This window comes from Panicum hallii, chromosome 4 (assembly GCF_002211085.1).
Source record: "Panicum hallii strain FIL2 chromosome 4, PHallii_v3.1, whole genome shotgun sequence".
Taxonomy (NCBI): domain Eukaryota; kingdom Viridiplantae; phylum Streptophyta; class Magnoliopsida; order Poales; family Poaceae; genus Panicum; species Panicum hallii.
The window spans coordinates 46,457,750-46,476,792 of NC_038045.1; the positions used below are offsets into that span (position 1 = coordinate 46,457,750).

General features: G+C 49.6%; 2 protein-coding genes across 2 annotated transcripts; both read right to left on the reverse strand.

Moving 5' to 3' along the window:
* Positions 1–1,026: 1,026 nt before the first annotated feature.
* Positions 1,027–2,885, reverse strand: LOC112890795 (protein ALTERED XYLOGLUCAN 4-like). Its single transcript, XM_025957656.1, has 2 exons — positions 2,576–2,885; positions 1,027–2,494 (listed from the first exon to the last, which is right to left on the reverse strand). The coding sequence occupies exons 1-2, from the start codon at positions 2,791–2,793 to the stop codon at positions 1,414–1,416; spliced, it is 1,299 nt and encodes a 432-aa protein (XP_025813441.1). The 5' UTR covers positions 2,794–2,885; the 3' UTR covers positions 1,027–1,413.
* Positions 2,886–3,677: 792 nt separating this feature from the next.
* LOC112891026 (protein ALTERED XYLOGLUCAN 4-like) lies at positions 3,678–5,258 on the reverse strand. The gene is made up of 2 exons (XM_025957919.1): positions 4,999–5,258; positions 3,678–4,899 (listed from the first exon to the last, which is right to left on the reverse strand). The coding sequence occupies exons 1-2, from the start codon at positions 5,226–5,228 to the stop codon at positions 3,837–3,839; spliced, it is 1,293 nt and encodes a 430-aa protein (XP_025813704.1). The 5' UTR covers positions 5,229–5,258; the 3' UTR covers positions 3,678–3,836.
* Positions 5,259–19,043: the final 13,785 nt, after the last annotated feature.

A 19,043-nucleotide genomic window follows, 5' to 3' on the forward strand; every position in this document is an offset into this window, starting at 1 on the left:
AAGTATGCCATATGTATAGTCCCGTGTATCCGGATGTGACAACACCCACCCAAAACTAGAAGAGTTGTGACCCTAGAAAGTGTGGAACAACGAGTACCACAATTTGGGGTATATGCGCCAGCCATAATGTGACCTAGCTTACCTTGCTCGTGTTTTCCAGAAATGTCTCAGCGACGCGAGGTTCGTGGTGGGCCTCGATGCTCCAGGTGGGCTGCTACGGATTTGCTTAATGATCTTGCTACATGCTAGACAAATCTGAGCCGGGCAAAAGAGATCCTACGGCTACCAATATGCATGTGACGTGGCCCAATAAGTGGAGAGAGCTTGGCTCAGGTTTCGTTATGAGGAGATAGGGTCAGGCTGTCGCGCCTCTAATGTTTGATATCATTAACCCGCAAACTGCTCTAAATTGTATCATTCCTAATTTCCTATATATCCACAGCCCCTGTTGCCAGATTTTGCGCAGTGTTTTCACGTGCTTTTTTTTGTGCAAAAACCGTCAAAAATAATTCGAGCATCCATAGAGAAATCTTGGTTTCCAGTAGTCATACTTTGTAGCAGCGTTCGATGAAGCGAACTCTGAAAGTGCCTAGCCTAACTTGAGGCTTCGTCGTAGAACCCAGATTCGTGACTAGACCCTAGCTAGCCACCATCCTTTGTGCACATCACCTAGCACCACTGCTTCAAATCCGAAAAACCGGCGAATCCTGGGTCTGCCACTGGGGCTTTAGAGAACCAACATCACTGGCCAATCTAACATGTTGCCCTGGATAAGATCTACTTACTTTTCCAATTTCCAAGTCAAATGGCACCTTGTGGACAAAATAAAAGTGCTTGTTTTTACCTCAAATCTGTGACCAAATTAAATGATCGACGAGGGAGATGCACGGGGATCTACGCAAGGAGGACAATAATCAGAACTGAGCGAGGAATCTGTGGTTAGATCAGTCTAGCTACGTCGCCAAGAATCTCAAACCAGTGCTAGGTTAATACAGTAATCTATTTGTGGTAAGTGTCAACTTTTGGTAGCCAATCTCAAGCAGGTTGCTACGGCAACCAAGGCAAGATTTGCTGTTATTAAACCTTCTCCAACATACTGGCAAAACTTGAATTAATGCCTTAATCACATGGAACTGCAGCAAAACCTCGCCTCGCGATGCCAAAGACGGCCTCTAGATCTGTTTGATCACCAGAAGAAATGAGCCGTTTGAAAGAAACAGCACTACATGCTGCTACCGGGCTTCAATTTGCTGAGGAGATCGATATGTAGCAATCCGGAAAATTCACATGCCCATGGTCAGTGTAGCAAGATAGCATCACCTAGACCTAACTAATCAAGCTGCGACCGAGCTCGCGAATCTACACCTAGACCTAGTGGTCGCCGTCGCCGGCCGTACTCTCTGATCTCATCATCTATCGCCTCTTCCTCATCAGGATGTGCTGCAGTATCTCGTTGAAGGTGTCGACCGGCCCCGGCAGGCAGAAGTGAACGCAGTCGGCCGCCATCCACGGCTGCACCTCGTGCGCGAACGGGTCCCGGTGCATGTACGCGCCGGGGTGCCCGTCCGGCCGCATCGCCGCCAGCTTGGTCACGTCCAGCACCTCGACCCTCGTCGCGCCGCCCTCGCCGTTCCTCGCCCTCGCGGCCTCCGCCTCCTCGTAGACGAGCCCGACCAGCTCTCTGTCGATGTCGCGCAGCTCGTGCTCCCCCTCCTCGTACGGCGCCTTCCTCGGGCACATGGTGGCAAGGGTGTCGCCCTCGTACCTGTGGCCCGGCGACAAGGTGGCCAGCACCACGGTCCGCGGCCGGCCGGAGCGGCTCAGCCGGTCCAGCGCCGTCCGGTACGCCATCCTCATCGGCCGGGTGTACCCGATGTCCATCGCCGGGTCGAGCTCGTCGTGGACGTGGTGGCCGATCACCTCGCCGTTGACGTAGTAGATGGCGCCGTTCAGCGGCCAGTGGCCAGTGCCGAGCACCACCACGTCCATGGTGTCAGCGTCGGCGCCCCACAGGTCGTCGGCCGCGTCGAGGTGCACGTGGTTCATGCTCTGCGGCAGGGTGTCGTTGAGCGCCTTGCCCGTGGCCCTGGCGACGAACGGCGCCCAGTAGAAGGACACCGTCACGCCGTGCGTCGGGAACGCCCAGCGCCACAGGTCGGGCTTCCCGCGCGGGCCGGCGTCCCGGTACACGACGCGGTGCGGGAAGCCCGCGCCGGCGAGGAGGCAGGCGAGCGACTGCGCCTGGTTCCGCACCATGGAGTCGCCGACGAGGGCCACGTGCTTGCCGCGTGCCGCCGAGAGGAAGGCCCCCGCGTCGAACGCCGGCAGGCGGCACCCCGCCGGCTGCCACCGCCAGTCGAGGTAGCCCGTGTCGGGCCGCCCGTTGCGGAGGCAGTCGTGGCTCTCCTTGACGTCGCACTCGGTGCCGTTGTACCGGCGCGCGTGGCCCGGCGCGTACACCCACCTCCCCTCAGAGTAGTTGCAGCTCCGGGGGCTGCAACGAATCAACAACTAAGAAGCTACCCGATCGAGTAAATAACCAGATGGGGATCTGATCTGAGCATCATCTACGCACCCGGACGAGACGAAGTTGTAGGTGTCATCGACGTACTGGAGCAGGGGAGAGAGCACGGCATCCTGGGTGCCGGGGGGAGTGCAGCAGAGGAGGTGGAGGAGAGCCAGGGAGACGAAGCCGCAGGCCAGCCAAGCGCAGACGGGTCTGGGCACGGAATAGCCAGAGCGGGGGGTCTTCTGCTTGTGGGGATGATGCGGAGGCTGCTCGTGCGCTCCCATCTCGAGGTGGCTGGCTACTGTGCTAAGCTCGCCGGCAGGGTCGTGGCTCTCCTTGACTCGGGGTTATAGCTGCGAGTTCGATGATCATGTCAGCTGACATCGGTAATACTGTATTAGTTTGGAGCCTCCGTTACAGATCTGGAACCTAGCAAGTGTCGGCTAAAGTAGTTAAAGTGAAGGGTCAGTTCGTAACGCTCACCCTGTCAGTACTTCGAGTAGTATAATCGGCGACAATAAACATCTTCTTCAGTGTACGCGAAAGTAACGGCTAACAGAATATCATTTGTCATGCTATCCAAGCCATAAGAATTGTAATGCAGGACGACACAATTATCTTACACGCTTAACCAACTATGATAGAATCTGTTTGACTACGGAGACTAATTTTTAATCAAATGGAGTAATAATTAGCTCTAGATGATCCAAATAGGGGCTAAACATGGGCTAAAAATTAGGCAGCTCCCTAACTAAAGTTTAGTCCGGTAGCTCTCCAAACCCAGCTAACAATGAGGGCTAACTTCTAGTGGCAGATAGCAAAATATAAAAGTACTCTTGCTAAATATGGGCTAAAGATTATAGTAACTTTGTCAATCTTAAGATATGCCACCTCAATCCAGTAGGTTGTGTTTGGTTGCTCGCATGAGATTCCGTAGATATGCTTTGTATATCCTGGATGAGTAGAAGCAAACTGAGTGGATGCAGTGATCGCAAAGTGAAAAGAAACGTGTTTGGTTGGTTGCATTAGCGGATAAGTGAGTTTGTCAGTATATAAGTGTCAACATGTGTGATATGCTTAGATGTTTTTTTCCTCATTTGATTTAATTTTTCTATAAAAACATGCATGCATCTAAATCTTACAAACATCTCACATTGTTGATGAGCACGTTTAGACGAACGACGACCACATCTAATGCACTAAAGTTGACCATTGATGCAGGCATTCCAGACGCACGCTAGCAGTGCCACGCCACGTCATACGCGCGCAACGCAACCATGGCAGGTGCACACTCGCATGAGTATGACCATTGCATGCCTACCACTCTCTACCTCTTGGTCAGGAGGAGCTGCAGCAATATCTCATTGAACGTGTCCACCGGCCCCGGCAGGCAGGAATGGAGGCAGTCGTTGAGCATCTTCTCCGGCTTGCCGGGCCCGAACGGGTCCCTGTGCATGTACGCGCCAGGGTGTCCGTCCGGCCGCATCGTCGCCAGCTTCGTCACGTCCAGCACCTTGATCGTCGCCGCCCCGCCGTTCCTCGCCGCCGCGGCGGACGCCTCTTCTTTAACGACCCTTCGGAGCTCCGCCGCCTCGCCGTCCACCTCCTTCTCCCCATCCTTGTACGGGGCCTTCCTCGCGCACGTCGTGGGGTCGTCCCACGCCTTCTCGAAGTGCGACGGCGATATGGTGGCCAGCACCACAGTCCGGCCGCCGCCGCCGGAGCCGAGGAGTCGCTCTAGCGACTTGCGGACCACCTCCCGGAACGGCGAGGCGAAGCCGATCTCGGTGTGGTTGGAGTCCGGGAGCATGTGCGCGCCGAGAACCTCGCTGCCGTTGTAGAACATGGACCACTTGAGGAACCAGTGGCCCGCGCTGAGCACCGCCACGTCCATGGTGTCGGCCTCCGACGACCACCGCTCGGCGAGCGCGTCGAGGTGCACGGAGCTGTAGGGCAGGTGGTAGTCGTCCACCCTGCCCGTGGCCCGCGCCAGGAACGGCGCCCAGTACACGGACACCGTCACGCCGTGCGACGGGAACGCCCAGCGCCGGAACCGGAACTCCCCGGGGTCCGCGTCGCGGTGCACGAGCCGGGACGGGAACGGTGACGCGCCGAGGAGGCAGACCAGGGACTCGGCCTGGTTCCGCGCCATGGAGTCGCCCACGAAGGCGACGTGCCTGCCCCGAACCGCGTCGAGGAACGCCGCCGCGTCGAAGGCCGGGAGCGGGCACCCGCCCGCCGGCTGCCACCGCCAGTCGAGGTAACCGGTGTCCGGGCGCCCGTTTCGGACGCAGTCCTCGCTGTCCTTGACGCCGCACGCGGTGGCGTTGTACCGCCGCGCGTGGCCCGGCGACCGCACCCACCGCCCCTCCGAGTAGTCGCAGCTCGGCCTGCCATCAAACAAGGACCATGAGAAATCGGAAGCTGCAAGTGCCGCCAGAGCTAGTCGATTAAGCGACGGCGGGTTGAGCTGAGCAACGTTCACGTACGCTGGTGAGACCGAGGAGTAGGTGCCGTTGAAGTACTGGAGCAGAGGGGACAAGACTGCTTGTTGAGTACCGGGAGGAGAGCAGCAGAGGAGGTGGAGGAGCGCCAAGGAGAGGAAGCCGCAGGCGAGCCAGGCGCCGGCGGTTCTGGGCAGGAAGTAGCCAGGATTGGCGCTGTTGGGAGACGATGGCTTCTGGGCGCTGTGCGGATGGAGTGGCTGGCACGCTCCCATCTCCTTCGTTTTCCACGGCAGGAGCTGGGGGATGTGGTTACTCGCGAGTCACGACGACGACGGCAGAAGCAAGGGTAAATCAGTTAGGGACTAAAAATAAGTTCTAACCTAGGTACTAAAAATAAATCCGAACTTAAATCATTAAATATGATGGTGCAAAATCAGTTTTACCTTTCATTACTAATGCCCATTAAATATAGAGGTGTGAAGGTGGGTCTTGGATCTTATAAATGAGGGATGCCCCATAACAAAAACTTCTATGAGCAATATTTTTATAGCTTATAGGCCATACACAAGTTCCAATAAATCACCATATTTAATATTTTAGAAATTTATTAGAATTTAATTTAAGTCCCTGATCATAAGCCAGCCAACCAAATTCCCTGAATCCATGGCTCCGTTCAGCTCCAGCTACCGCACAGCTTTACCCGTTCTCTCCGGCCCTGGGATTGGGTTTCGTTTGCTAAATGGGTATCCTTGTTCTTGGTGCTTGATCTCTGGTATCAAGGTAGAAAGCACGTGCGCGCACACCACGATGCACGCACATTGATTGCATGTGCACGAACACTTCATGATGGAAGAGCAATAGTAATTTCAAGATACTCGTAGTAAATTATCATCGGATATCTGTAGGAAGCCTGTGCTCCCCTCAGCGCTGAGCAGCACTGCCCCATGTTCAACTTTTACCCAGATTTAAAATGAAGATGAAGAGCTTTTGATCCAGAAATGTTGTATGTTGGAGACGGCGACACTATATTTCTTTGCCTCCCATGAATGGCCATTTAGTTTGCGAACCAGTTATCGAGTTGGACTTTTTGTTGTAAACATCTTTTGAGGGTGTAGCGCTTTCTATTGTTGGAATTATATTTGATCTTCACTGTTAAGCCATTTAACCACCCAAAATAAGATTAAAGAAAAACTTAATGGGCGGTGATCAACAGGCCCATTAATCTATTCCAAATAGAGGCTATTCCCTAGCCTCACAGTGCCTTAAGATCGTGGCTATCATTAAAAACACATTTTCTAAACCCTAGCCACCTCAAGTCTGATCGCTAAGGACGCTGGAGGGGTTTGGAAGGCAAGTACTCGAGGGTAGTGCCGTTGGCGACTCGAAGAACATCGCTACTCCGCTGCTACATCTACACCGACAAGAATGCCTACTTCCTCTACGGCTCAAGCGTCATCAACTCAGGGAGCTCATATGGCTGCTACTGCTAACGCTAGTATAAGGTCTACCCACCAAATTCCACATTATGTGATTGATATCATATTTAGGCTAAGGATCCTATTTAGTAGATGTCGGTGTTTAACCTCCAAGCCCAAAGAGGGATACCCCCAAGGTGGTAGGTTGTAGGTGGGGTGTCGCCGAGATCAGGAACTCAAAGATGCAAGGAACACGAAACTTTAGACAGGTCCGAGCCGCCGAGAGCGTAATATCCTACGTCCTGTGTGATGATTTGTATTGCTGTAGATGATGTGTGTTTGGAGGGGGTCTCTGCCCGCCCTTATATAGTTTGGAGGGAAAGGGTTACATGGAAGTCCAAGCCAAATACGAGCTTAAGAGTCCTACCCGAGTACTACTCGGGTAGTTTTATTCTGTTCCGACTAGTTTTACTCCTATACAAGTAGTTACAACTGGTGTAGGGTGTGGGTCATGTCCCATCCCTTATCCTACAATATGTACGCCAAGTCCCGTGGCTCCAGTCTGACAAGCCCCCGAACTCTTCATAGTCGAGTACTGCAGACTTCCGAGTACTTCTGAAGGCATCTTCGAGTTCTTCCGAATACCATCTTGAAGGTGTCTTCCGAATACTTCCTTGGCTGCATCGAGGCCGTGAGGTGCTCATGCCCCGAGTAGTTTTCAAGTCTTCTTTTATATGGGGTGCGATGAAACTCGCACACCATATGTAGTAGCCCCCTAGCCTTAGGTTGAATCAAAGAATCAGGCTGAGGGTCAAATTAGTTCTTAAATCTTCTGCTCTTATGTTCCAAAAATTTGAAAAATAAGCCGTGATGACACGTGTTCTGCAGCTCCTGAACATTAAATCCAAATCTCAAGATTTGGAAAAAAAGATCCAAAAGTTGTGGCATGCATTGTGTAAAAAATTAAGAATTTGATTTGATGGTTAAAATGGAAAAATTGGTTCATAAATTCGAAAACCTCTTTTCTAAATGAGATCCCTGAAAAAATGGTTAAACAAATAACTCACTAAAGAAACCCTAAATTACCGCTCAAAACAAATCTTATCCCGAGAAAATCTTTTCAACTTCCGCATAGTGATACGTCGAGTTATTTCCTGCGCCCTGCCCCAAGTATGGGAGCCAGACGAGCCGCCGAAAGCACGCTGAGTGCCCAGTTGTGCCCAGCCCCCGAGCACGGGAGCTAGACGAGCCGTCGAAAGTACGCCGAGTGCCTTGTCGCGCCCAGCCCCTGAGCATGGGAGCTAGACGAGCCATCAAAGGTACGCCGAGTAGAGTAGGTACCAGCCGAGTCAGAGGAGATACGCCATATGGTCTGCGGCGCTAGCCCCCGAGCCTGAGGTCGGCTGAATCACCGGTAGCACGCCGAATGGTCTGTGTCGACGAAGTGATGGCCAAATAAGGCAGCTCTCGGGAGCATACCTCACCCAGCGGCATGATCCAGGTCTAGTCCCATGCAAGGTAAACATAAAAATATATTGTAACTGATATACATGATATCGAGCGGGAGAGAATCCCAGCATTGTAAAATGCATGATAAAAATCGCGTCTTGCTCTTATCAGGCCATGTAATTTCTCCGAGTAGTTAGCCTATTATGTTTAAGCACCTACTGATAGTCGTAGCCCATAGCGCAGGGAGCTGATCACGCGCACGCGTAGGAACATAGGTTACAGAAGAGTCAAGGTTTCACGGATTAAGACGTGTGCTACTCGAGTACTTTAGCAACCGTTAAGAGAAAACAACAAATGCAAAAAAAAGTAGTCGGCATGCGACAAAGAGAATGCGTTGCACATAAAGTAGTCGGCGAGAGTGTCGGTGTTTTAACCGGCTGCCCACCGAGGGATATACCCAAGGTGGTAAGTTTTGGACGAGGAGACGTCGAGATCAGGAACTCGAAGGTGTAAGGAACATAAAGCTTAGACAGGTTCGGGCCGCAAGATGCGTAACACCCTACGTCCTGTATGGTGATTCGTATTGCCTTTGGTGTAGAATGATCTAGAGATCCTCTTTTGAGAGAGGTCCCTGACCTCCCTTATATATCCGAGAGGCCAGGGTTATAAAGATACTAACCAACACCAGCTGAGGAATCGTATCAGAACATATCTTGAGTAGATTCCCTCTGTATCGGTTAGTTCTATCTCCTATTTAAACGGAATAAATAAGAGATAAACGAAGTAAATAACAGATAAGACGGACTTAATCTCTTAAACTACGCTATGTACACAGTCCTATGGCCCCGGGTCTGACAAGCCCCCAAGCTCTTCGTAGCAGAGTACTGCAGGCTCATCGAGTACTTTCGAAGTAGTCTTCGGCTTCTTCTGAAGCTCCGTCCTGAAGTCCTTCTTCGAGTACTTACTTGGCTGCATCGAAGCTATAAGGTGCTCATGCCCGAATTATGTTTCTGTTTATGGTGTGCGATTTGAAAAATCGCACTCCATATGGAGTAGCCCCCAAGTCTTAGGTTGAATCGGAGAATCAGGCTGAGGGTCCCATTAGTCTTGAATCTCCCTTACTTACTTTTCAAATAAATTTGAAAAAATAAGTAGTCGATGCCACGTGTCCCGCAGCCCCGAGCCTTGAATCCAAATCCCCTAAATTTGGAGATAAGGATCCAAAAGTCGTGGCATGCAGGCTAAAAATAAAATTCCGAGAAAAAACTCCTCGCCTTCTGCATAGTAAAATTAAGCCTCCCGCTGGTTTATTTAACCGCTCGGTGACTTAGGGTTTCTTTTGCACTCTCAGTCTTCATATGAGTCGTCCTCGAGTAGTTTTGCGACGTCCAGCCCCTGAGCTTACGAGCCAGGAGAGCCGAAGGAGCCATGTCGAGTAGTGTGCATTGCCCAGCCTCTGAGCCTGGGAACTAGCGGAACTGTGATGGCACGCCGTGCTGCCTGGAGGGTTGTTGCCGAAGCTTGATCTGAAAAAAGACAATGCATACATTATGTAGCATAATGCGAAGATACCGAGTAGTACTCAGTAATAATATGAAGGGACCAAAATTTATTCGGTGTAAAAATTTCGCGTCTTGCTCTTGCTAGGCCATGTAATTTCCCCGGGCAGTTAGCCTATTACGTTTAAGCACCTGATCCCTGATGGCCGTAGACCATAGCGTAGGGAGCTTAGCCGCATGCACGCGTAGGAGCATAGGCTTACAGAAGAGTCGAGGTTTCACGGATTAAGGCGTGTGCTACCCGAGTACTTTAGCAACCGTTAAGAGAAGATAAAGAAGTCATCATTCGACAAAGAGGATGCGCGGTGCGCAAAGGTAGTAGGCGATGTGTAGCTCCGGAGGGTTTCGTGCCCATCGAGAGTTGTACACGGAGAAGTAATCAATCATGGTGTAGCCCCCGAGGGTTTCATGCCCGTCGGGAGGCGTACACGAATAAGTAGCCGATCCTGTGAAGAACAAGTCGGAAAAGGTATAAGTCACTTAGCTTGATTCGCGGACGAATGTCGATGAAGCCGTGGAGCTTGTCGATGAAGCTGCAACGGTTTGTTGATGAAGCTCAACTAGTCGGAGTCGATTCCGACTAGTTTTCAAGTCGAGACGAGTAGTTGAAGTAGTCGTTGAAGTGAGGCTCGCCCTTGACTAGTTTCTAGTCGAGACAAGTAATCGAAACAGTCCTCGCGAAGTCGAAGTAGACGAAATCGTCGCTGCTGCGCGTGGACATTGCGGCACAAGCCGAACTCGAGCCGGGTCGTCAAGGTCGGCGGCCGCGGTGCGTCGACGTTGCAGCACGAGGTGAAGTTGAGCTGAGAGCAGACTCCTCGGTCCTCGTAGCGGATCCATGAATCGACAAGTCATCGAGATCGTCGACGAACTTGTCGAGGTCGCCGCGGGGATCCACCGCGGAAGTCTTTGGCTTCATGTCGATGAGGAATCGACGAAAGTTGCCCGCACCATCTGCGATGCAGACCCACGAGCCAAAAATGAATGTCGTGCCCTGAGAGGGAACTGACCTGGAGAATTGGAAAGATGCCATCGAGCTCGCCGGTGGATCTTCAGCGCGCCCCCCTACCTGGCGCGCCAGCTGTCGGTGTTTTAACCGGCTGCTCACCGAGGGATATACCCAAGGTGTTAAGTTTTGGGTGAGGAGACGTCGAGATCAGGAACTCGAAGGTGCAAGGAACACAAAGCTTAGACAGGTTCGGGCCGCAAGATGCGTAACACCCTACGTCCTGTATGGTGATTCGTATTGCCTTTGGTGTAGAATGACCTAGAGATCCTCTTTTGAGAGGGGTCCCTGACCTCCCTTATATATCCGAGAGGCTAGGGTTACAAAGATACTAACCAACACCAGTTGAGGAATCATACCAGAACATATCTTGAGTAGATTCCCTCTGTATCGATTAGTTCTATCTCCTATTTAAACGGAATAAATAAGAGATAAACGAAGTAAATAAGAGATAAGACGGACTTAATCTCTTAAACTACGCTATGTACACAGTCCCATAGCCCCGGGTCTGACAGAGAGCGCGTGTTGTAGTGCGCATGCCCGTAGGGTGTAGCCGCTGTGAGGCCGACACAACTCGGTGTACCAAGCACGTGGACTGTTAGTCAACAAACCCTAGAAGTAGTCGATCATGGTGTAGCCCCCCAAGGGTAACTCCCGTCAAGAGGCGTACCCAAAACAGTAGCCGATCCTGTGAAGGACAATTCAAAAAAGGTATAAGTGACTTATCTTGATTTGTGGAAGATTGTCGACAAAACCATGGCGGTCGTCGGTGGAGCCGCGGTGGTTTGTTGATGAAACCGATTAGTCGGAGTAGATTCTGACTAGTTATTAACGGTGTGAGGCCCGCTCCCAACTAATTTTCTAGTCGAGATGAGTAGTCGCAGTAGTTGTTGGCGGGTCGCCGAGCATCCTCGCGAAGTCAAAGTAGCAGTAGCATGATCCTTGCTGGTAGCTTCCGTGTAGTAACAGTTGTCTCCAATCTTGAGCAGGCGATCCAAGTCCCCTTCAATGCGGAGAGGGTCTCGAATTGCATGGCCTTCTGGCAAACAGTGGCAGTGTTGCGTAGCCTGAAAGGTAATTCCTCAGACTGAATCAGATCTGATATGAGGAGTACTGGTGCAGCACGAGTTGAAGTCGCATTAAAAAGGGACTCCTCCTCGATGTCCCTTACGAGATCAGGGAGCAGCGTCTCGTCGAGGTTGTCGATGAACTCATCAAGGCCGCTGTGTTGGCTTGCCGCAGATGCCTCCAGCTTCATGTCATTGACGAGGTGCCAACAAAAGCTGCCCGCGCCGTTAGTGACGCAGACCCACAAGCTGAAGATGAAAGTTGTGCCCCCGTCGAGCACAGCACTGGCAAAGTTGAAAAATGTCATCCAGTTCACCGGTGGATGCTCAATGAACACTCCGACCTGGCGTGTCAGCTTTCGGTATTTAGCCTCCAAGCCCAACGAGGGATACCCTCGAGGTGGTAGATTGTAGGGGATTGTCGCTGAGATCAGGAACTCAAAGGTGCAAGGAACACAAAACTTTAGAAAAGGTTAGGGCCACCGAGAGCGTAATACCCTACATCCTATGTGATGGTTTGTATTGCCTTAAATAAAGTTTGTTTGGAGGGGATCCCTGCCAGCCCTTATACAGTTTGGGGAATAGGGTTACATGAAAGTCCTAGCCAAATACGAGCTTAGTAGTCCTACCCGAGTACTACTCGGGTAGTTTCCTTCTGTTCCAACTAATTCTACTCCTATACGAGTAGTTACAACTGGTGTAGGATGTGGGCCATATCCCACCCTTTATCCTAGAAAATGTACGCCATGTGGGCAGCCCCGTGGCTCCGGGTCTGACAGTCGCTAATTATGTTCATTAGCAGAAACAACATTTGGTACCAGAGCCATTCTTATGCCTAACATGATTCAAGCTGTTAAACAAAGCCTTTTAAGTTCTCTGTTATGTTGGATTAGATTGGTTTTATGAAGTTGTGTAGATCTAGATCCTATTGCACAACAAAAAAGATCAAGTTTTATGTATGCAGTAATGTTTTCATGTGCAAAGTTTTAAATTGGTTAAGCTAAGTACCTCAGATTAGATCTAACGGGCTCGATTAGGTCAAGTTTAATTAAAGTCTTGATCTATTAAGTTTTACATGCCGGATTAGATGCAATCATGCCTAAGTAATGCAATGTTTTAAGTTAACCGAGCAAAATCAAGTTAATTAGGGTTTCGGTTCCTCCCAAATTAGCCCCTGTTAATTCAATTCCGCAAAATTAAAGGTCAAATTTATAAGATTGTATGCATCAGTAAGCATTGAGAAGGAGGGGAAAAAGCAACTTCACAGTCGCATCAAGAAATCCCAAATCCCTTTATGAATCCTAACCCTAACCCTAGGACTAAAGAAGCTTACCGAATCATGGCTGCGCGCGGCATGAGTTGCTGCGCTTAGAGCCAACGCGCCAAACGAGGCACCCAGTGGAGCCCCTCGACAGCATGTCGCGCGACTAGTTCGCACGGCACGTCGGCAAGAGCGCCCATGGGGCGCCATGGTAGCTGAGCTCCGAAGGACAGACCGACGCATCACGAGGTGGACCCTCGAGACCAGCGCCCCAGGCGCACAAGCACGCACGCCGGCTCACGACGGATGCAGCGGCATGCGGCACCCCACGCGGCCCGAGGCACAGCGGTGGCCATCGGTGCGCAGCAGCGCAAGCAGCACACGCGGCGGCCACGCGGCTGGCGGCTAAGCAGGTGCATGGTGCCCGCGGCTGCAGCTAGGCTGCAGCACTCACCGCGCAGGCATGCGTCATCATTAGGCGCGGCTGCAGCGGGCTGCTTGTGGCAGGCACGGCTGGCGGTGGCCAGGCCCCAAGCGGCGGCGCGCAGGCGAGTGAAAAGAGGTGCTGGACTGGCGGCGGATAGGGCTGAGATTAAGAAAGGGAGGAGAGTGAGGCTGGATTAGGGTTTCTCGACAGCACTCGGGCTACTTATGCGGCGTGTCCTCACCTCACAACCGCCGGATTTGATCAACGGTCCAAATTCGCTCGCAATTAGGATTCCTGCGAATGGGCCGAGCATGGGCGCTGTTGGGCCGCGTGCTCGTCTGCTGGGCCGAGCGGCTGCAGGCCGTGTTTCGTGCCTGCTGTGCAGCAACCGAGCTGAGGGAGTCAGGCTGTTTTCCTTTTTGGGTTAATTTACGAGTTTTAGCCCATTTCCTTTACTGTTTATGTTTAAAGCCTTATCCTTTACTGTTTTGATGTTTTATGTTATGATTATTTATTGTTTAATATTTTCATCTTTTAGTTAATTCTTTCTGTTGCACTTTAAATTCAGTATTATGTTTATAATTTTTCCATGAGTTATTTAAGTGCTTTTATTTATGTTTCAATTGCATTTATCCACTGAAAATTATGTTTATCCACCATATGCAATTGAGATGTGCTCGATTTAAATGGAACCATCGAGAAGTTTATTTAGAGTTCACTTGTAATTAATTCTAACCATCATTATTTTAATTATGAGTTTTATGATAAATTTTGTTTGTTTTCCCCATCGGTGATGCAAATTGAAATTTTTAAGTGTGATTTTAATCAGACCATCGTAGGGTTAATTTCATACTTTTTCTGAGCATGTTAATTATGAATTTAATTGAGTTATTATTTTTCATTATTTTCAGTGAACACTGTGACGACTACCTGAGTTCCATTAAGCCCTGAATGGCACCAACTACCCCAAGTGGTTGAACCAGGTGCAGGTGGCCATTGTTGTGTGCGAGTACGACCTCGCGTTATATGAAGATAAGCCAGCAGAGCCCACTAGAGCAAATGCTGATCGTACTTCCATTGAAAAGTGGGAGACATGTGACAGGATGGCCAACACGATCATTAAGCAGACACCTTATGAATTACGGTTTGGGAAGAAACCAACGCTTAATTATATACGAGTGTGGGGCTGTCCTATTGAAACTAAGTTATTTAATATCACACCCGGTTTTAAAACTAAACCAAGTGCTACCTATATGTATGCCAGGATCAAGTTTCATACATATAGTGACATCATCAGTGAATAGCAGTAAAAGTATCACATAAAAGGAAAGAGAGAGAGAGAGAGAGAGTATATCAGAGGTTTACGCTTAATCCTGAAAACGAAGACTTCAAACTTTAAAGGCAATCGACTGGAGGCTGCGTACGCCTAGAACTCAGCAACATCTTCAGAAAACTTCATACACCTTCTCCTTCTAAGCAGCAGTAAGGAAGGGTGAGTACACTTATGGTTGGTACTCAGCAAGGCCACAAGAAATAACCAGAATAACGATTTAAGTCCATCTTCATGTTTATTAATCATGTGAGGGTCCAGACCGCTCTTAACCGTGAGCACGGCTGATATATCAGTTTTAGACACTCTGCAGAGGTTGTACACTTTTACCACAAGTCACGTAAAAGTTCAGAACAACTTTGGACTCAACCATGCTGTGCTGATCAGGCATACCACACTTACGAGGTATGATTGCATAGGGACGCTATAAGATCTTTACAAAGATTTCCTAATAAGAAGTAGTCCACTAAGATTTTCGGAGCAGTAGCAGAGCATAAGCCTTCCTAATGGGCATAGCATCTTAGCGAAGCCCACTTCCCAAGAGAACGGGGTTATACCCCATACACTGCCACCCCTCTCGCCCTTTGGGTAAGACCTCTCTAAACTAGAGTCTCTAATTAATTAGCCAAGATCAGAGCCATATGGTTCTCGTGGTTGTATTGTTTTTCTGGGTGGTTCTCCATGTTCCAATTAATACAAGATATTTTTGTAAATAAGCATAGATAGAAGGATGGTTAGGGTCACTTGCCTTTCTCCAACGAAGGTTACTCTTACAGCTCTTCAACTCGTGCTCTTTTGAAACTCTTGATCTTCAAGCTTTCGAACAATACTCCTTCTACTTGAAGCAATCATTGGGCACAAACATACAAAGCAACAGACAAGTACAACTATGAACAAAACACCAAAAAAAAAATAAAGCTTTTAAAAGAGCGTACTAAAGGATAAGGCTCGAGTCTATGGATCATGCGAATGCAAGAAACATTGAGAATGGAACTAAAGTTGAAAAAGGCACAGCTATCGAAATATTTGAATTACAAAAGAAATAAAAAGGCTATATGCTAGGTTTATTTTAATTAGCAAAACATATTATGTAAAGGATATTTCGAAAAAAATACCCTAAGTTGGAATTATTCAGGTTAACAATTGTTTATAAAATCCGTTGTAAAAGCCTAATCAACTTGTAATTAGAACAGTTGATTCAATCTTGAACGTTAAGCAAATTAAGTTTGATTATGGAAAGCCAAGGTATACTCTAAATAGCTTTTAGTTGGAAGAATTATTTATCAAGTATTGATCAAATTAACTTTCTTATGAAAACACGTGTTGAACTCTAATTAGATTTTAATTAGAAAAACAATTTTGTAAATACTTAATCATATTAATAATTTAAATAATAAGAAACATGATTAACATTGCTTTTAACACGTCATTTAAGTTGATATGAACCTAACGCAACGAGAACAATATTAAACGGAGCTAAAACGTAGAGGTTATGGGTTAAACAAGGTTGCAAGGGCTTATTCGTGATTAACCCTAGACTTTAAGAGCTAGCAATAAAGATTTGCAAGACTCATGAAACAGTGCTTGCGAAAAGGGTAAAGGTTAGGGTTAGATTTGGAAAAGGTCTCATGTTGGACTTGTATGCAAAGCTGGGATCTAGGTAGAGGGTTTTCCGAAAAAGGCACAAGACACAAGTTATAGATTTTGGATTAGGAAGTTTATCTGGAGCGTGGCTGCAAAACTGCCTTGTCTTCTTCCTGGACAACACAGGCAGCGGCGGTGGCTGTGCTATAATGCTGGTGGCCGGCGGGACGCGGGCCGTTGCTGTTCTGCTTAGGCCAGGCTTAGCTGGAGTTCGGGCGATAGCGGTGGCAGCGCCTGGCCACGGAGTCGCCGGGCTGCAGGAGATGGGCCGTCCGGCTTTGGACAGAGGCTCCAGTGGCTGGCTTGGCCCGAGGCCGGCGCAGGGAGGAGAGCTCACGGCGCACGGGCGGCGGGGTCTGCGGCGGGTTGCGCAATGGACAGAGGAGGTGGAGGGGAGCACGGAGAGGTTCTCACCGATGGCAGAGGATGACGGCAGTAGTCGGAAACGACAGCGGACGGAGGAGGCGGCCGGGTCAGGCTTTATGCGCCGGCTACGCTCCGACGACGAGCGGACAACGACGAGTGGCGACGGACGTGCGGCTTGGCCTCGGAAGGCTGTGGTGGTGGCCGCTTGCTCTGGAGGTGCTCTCGGGCAGCGAAGAGGCGTCGAGGACCGGCGGCGGGGCTTCGGCTCGGCGAGGGTGTTCTCGTGGAGGTGGCCGCTTGGCGAGCGGGCGTGGAAGGCGGCGGCGTAGCGTGGAGGTAGAGGAGGGAGCAGCCGGGGTGGATGGCGGCGATCAAGACGGAAGCTGCGACGTGTTCTCAATCAGTTCCGAGAGCTGTGGTGACGTTGGACTTGAGACGATGGCGAGCTGCTTCCTTGCCGAGCTCCAAGGATGGGGTGCCTTTTATAGTTGCGGCAAGGAAACTGAAAGGTGAGATAGTGGTAAGGTGAATGGCCATTGGTATAGACTTTGTTGGGAATAAACCCAGCTTGTGTGCGTGCATGGCTGGCGTCTAGCTCAGCGGCGTGTCTGTGCGCGCGCGGGCGGCGAGTTTGGCGGCGCGTGCGTACGTGCGGCTGGTGGGTAGAGTGGCGCATCACGTGTGTGTGTGAGCGCAAGCATCTTGTGCGGTGGCGCGTGTGTACGCGTAGTCGATGTGTGTGTGCTGCACGTTAGTGGAGTTAGTCTTAGTTAGTTAGCTAGTCAGTGCATGGATAAGTGCTCACCAACGGATGGATGCTGGAGCTGTACATTGCAGCTAAGGCATGGAGACGTGGGGCATCGTATGCTGCTGAAGGCCAGGATCCTGGAGAGGAGTGCGTGTGCTGCGCCACGTGAGAGCGCCGGATCTTCAGGATATGCGTGGCTGCATGCATCAGTAGTGGAGCACGTTGTTGCGTGGCTCACGATCAGTTTGTTACTACTGCGTGCGTGTTGGAAGGCTACATAAGCTGTGTACTGCTCGGCTGTAAAGAGTCGGGTGCTGCGTGTGTTGTAATGGTTGTTTACCCGGTGTTTGTTGCATCAATACAGTAGAGTGCAGCGTGTGCGCGTTTGGGCGCTACTACTTGTCTCCTGCTACCGTTCATCGTCTTTTTCCTCCCACGTACATTATTCTTGAGTGGTTGAGCCTAGTAGTTCCAACAGACTTATGGCCACGGCAGTTTACGTTTGGGTTCCTAGGTGGTGGAGATTAAAACAAGCAGTAGTGGAAGGTTTATTTTGCTGAAACGTAAGCACGGCCACCATGCATGTTCGTGCGGGACGCTGGCGGCCAGGATACGAACGGACAACTCCGGGAAGAAGAAAGGAGCAGGTGCACTCCTGGATATGTACGTTCACGTTGGGCTGGTGAGGAATGGGCCTTGTTTAGCTGTGAAGCCTAGATCAAGGGCTAGTTAGTGTAGCTTCTGTTGTTTGCTTGTTGAAGTCACATACATGTATTGCATAAAGGCCCAAGGAAAAGAATGGCAAGAAAAAGAAACAAGATACGAAAAAAAAAGGAGGATATACATGAGTTCGGTCTATGCATGCTTGGGAAAAGAACACTTGCAAGGAAATAAGGTCAAGAGAAACAAAGATCAAAGAAATAGAAGGACAAGAAATTTGATTGGGATCTTGGAAAGAGACCTAATTAGCCTAATGTTGAAGCTGGAAACCCACTTCAGGTACCCCTTGAGAAGATCATAGCGGGGTAGGAAACCAGCAACTTTCCTAGATTATGGGATATACTTAAGTGGAGCATATATGATGTTGGGAAGATTGATAATCCTGACTCATTAAGGGAAGCAGTATCATGTGAAAACTCTACTAAATAGGTTGAGGCTATGGAAGAAGAGCTTTAATCCATGAGTTCTAATGATGTATGGGATTTAGTAGATATTCCAGATGAAGTCAAACCAGTAGGATGTAAATGGGTCTACAAGATTAAATGTGATTCCAAAGGGAACGTCGAACGATTCAAAGCGAGGCTCATAGCCAAGGGTTTTACACAAAAGGAAGGGGTTGATTATAACGAGACTTTCTCCCCTGTGTCTAAGAAAGATTCTTTTAGAATCGTCATGGCGCTAGTGGCTCATTATGACTTAGAGCTGCATCAGATGGATGTCAAAACTGTGTTCCTTAACGGTGACTTGGATGAGACCACGGCCGGGAGGTTTTGTTGTGAAGGATAAGGAACAAATGGGATGTAGACTAAAGAAGTCTATCTACGGACTTAAGCAAGCGTCGAGACAATGGAACCTTAAATTCGATCAAGTGATTAAGAAATTCGGATTTAAGAAGAACGATATGAATAACTATATTTACACTAAGATAAAAGGTGGTAAATTTCTAATTCTAGTGCTTTATGTGGATGATATCTTATTAGGGAGCAGCGATAAGCGAATGCTGCATGAGACAAAAGGTTTTCTTTCGTCCAACTTTGATATAAAAGATCTTGGTGAGGCCTCTTATGTTCTGGGCATTAAGATACACCGAGACAG

What these genes read in the sequence shown, in the direction of transcription:
- LOC112890795 (XM_025957656.1), bottom strand. Translation starts at nt 2,793, where the DNA reads ATGGGAGCGCACGAGCAGCCTCCGCATCATCCCCACAAGCAGAAGACC. An exon ending in TACAACTTCGTCTCGTCCGG is followed by an intron (nt 2,495 to 2,575) that starts GTGCGTAGATGA and finishes GATTCGTTGCAG; the next exon opens with CCCCCGGAGCTGCAACTACT.
- LOC112891026 (XM_025957919.1), bottom strand. Translation starts at nt 5,228, where the DNA reads ATGGGAGCGTGCCAGCCACTCCATCCGCACAGCGCCCAGAAGCCATCG. An exon ending in TACTCCTCGGTCTCACCAGC is followed by an intron (nt 4,900 to 4,998) that starts GTACGTGAACGT and finishes GTTTGATGGCAG; the next exon opens with GCCGAGCTGCGACTACTCGG.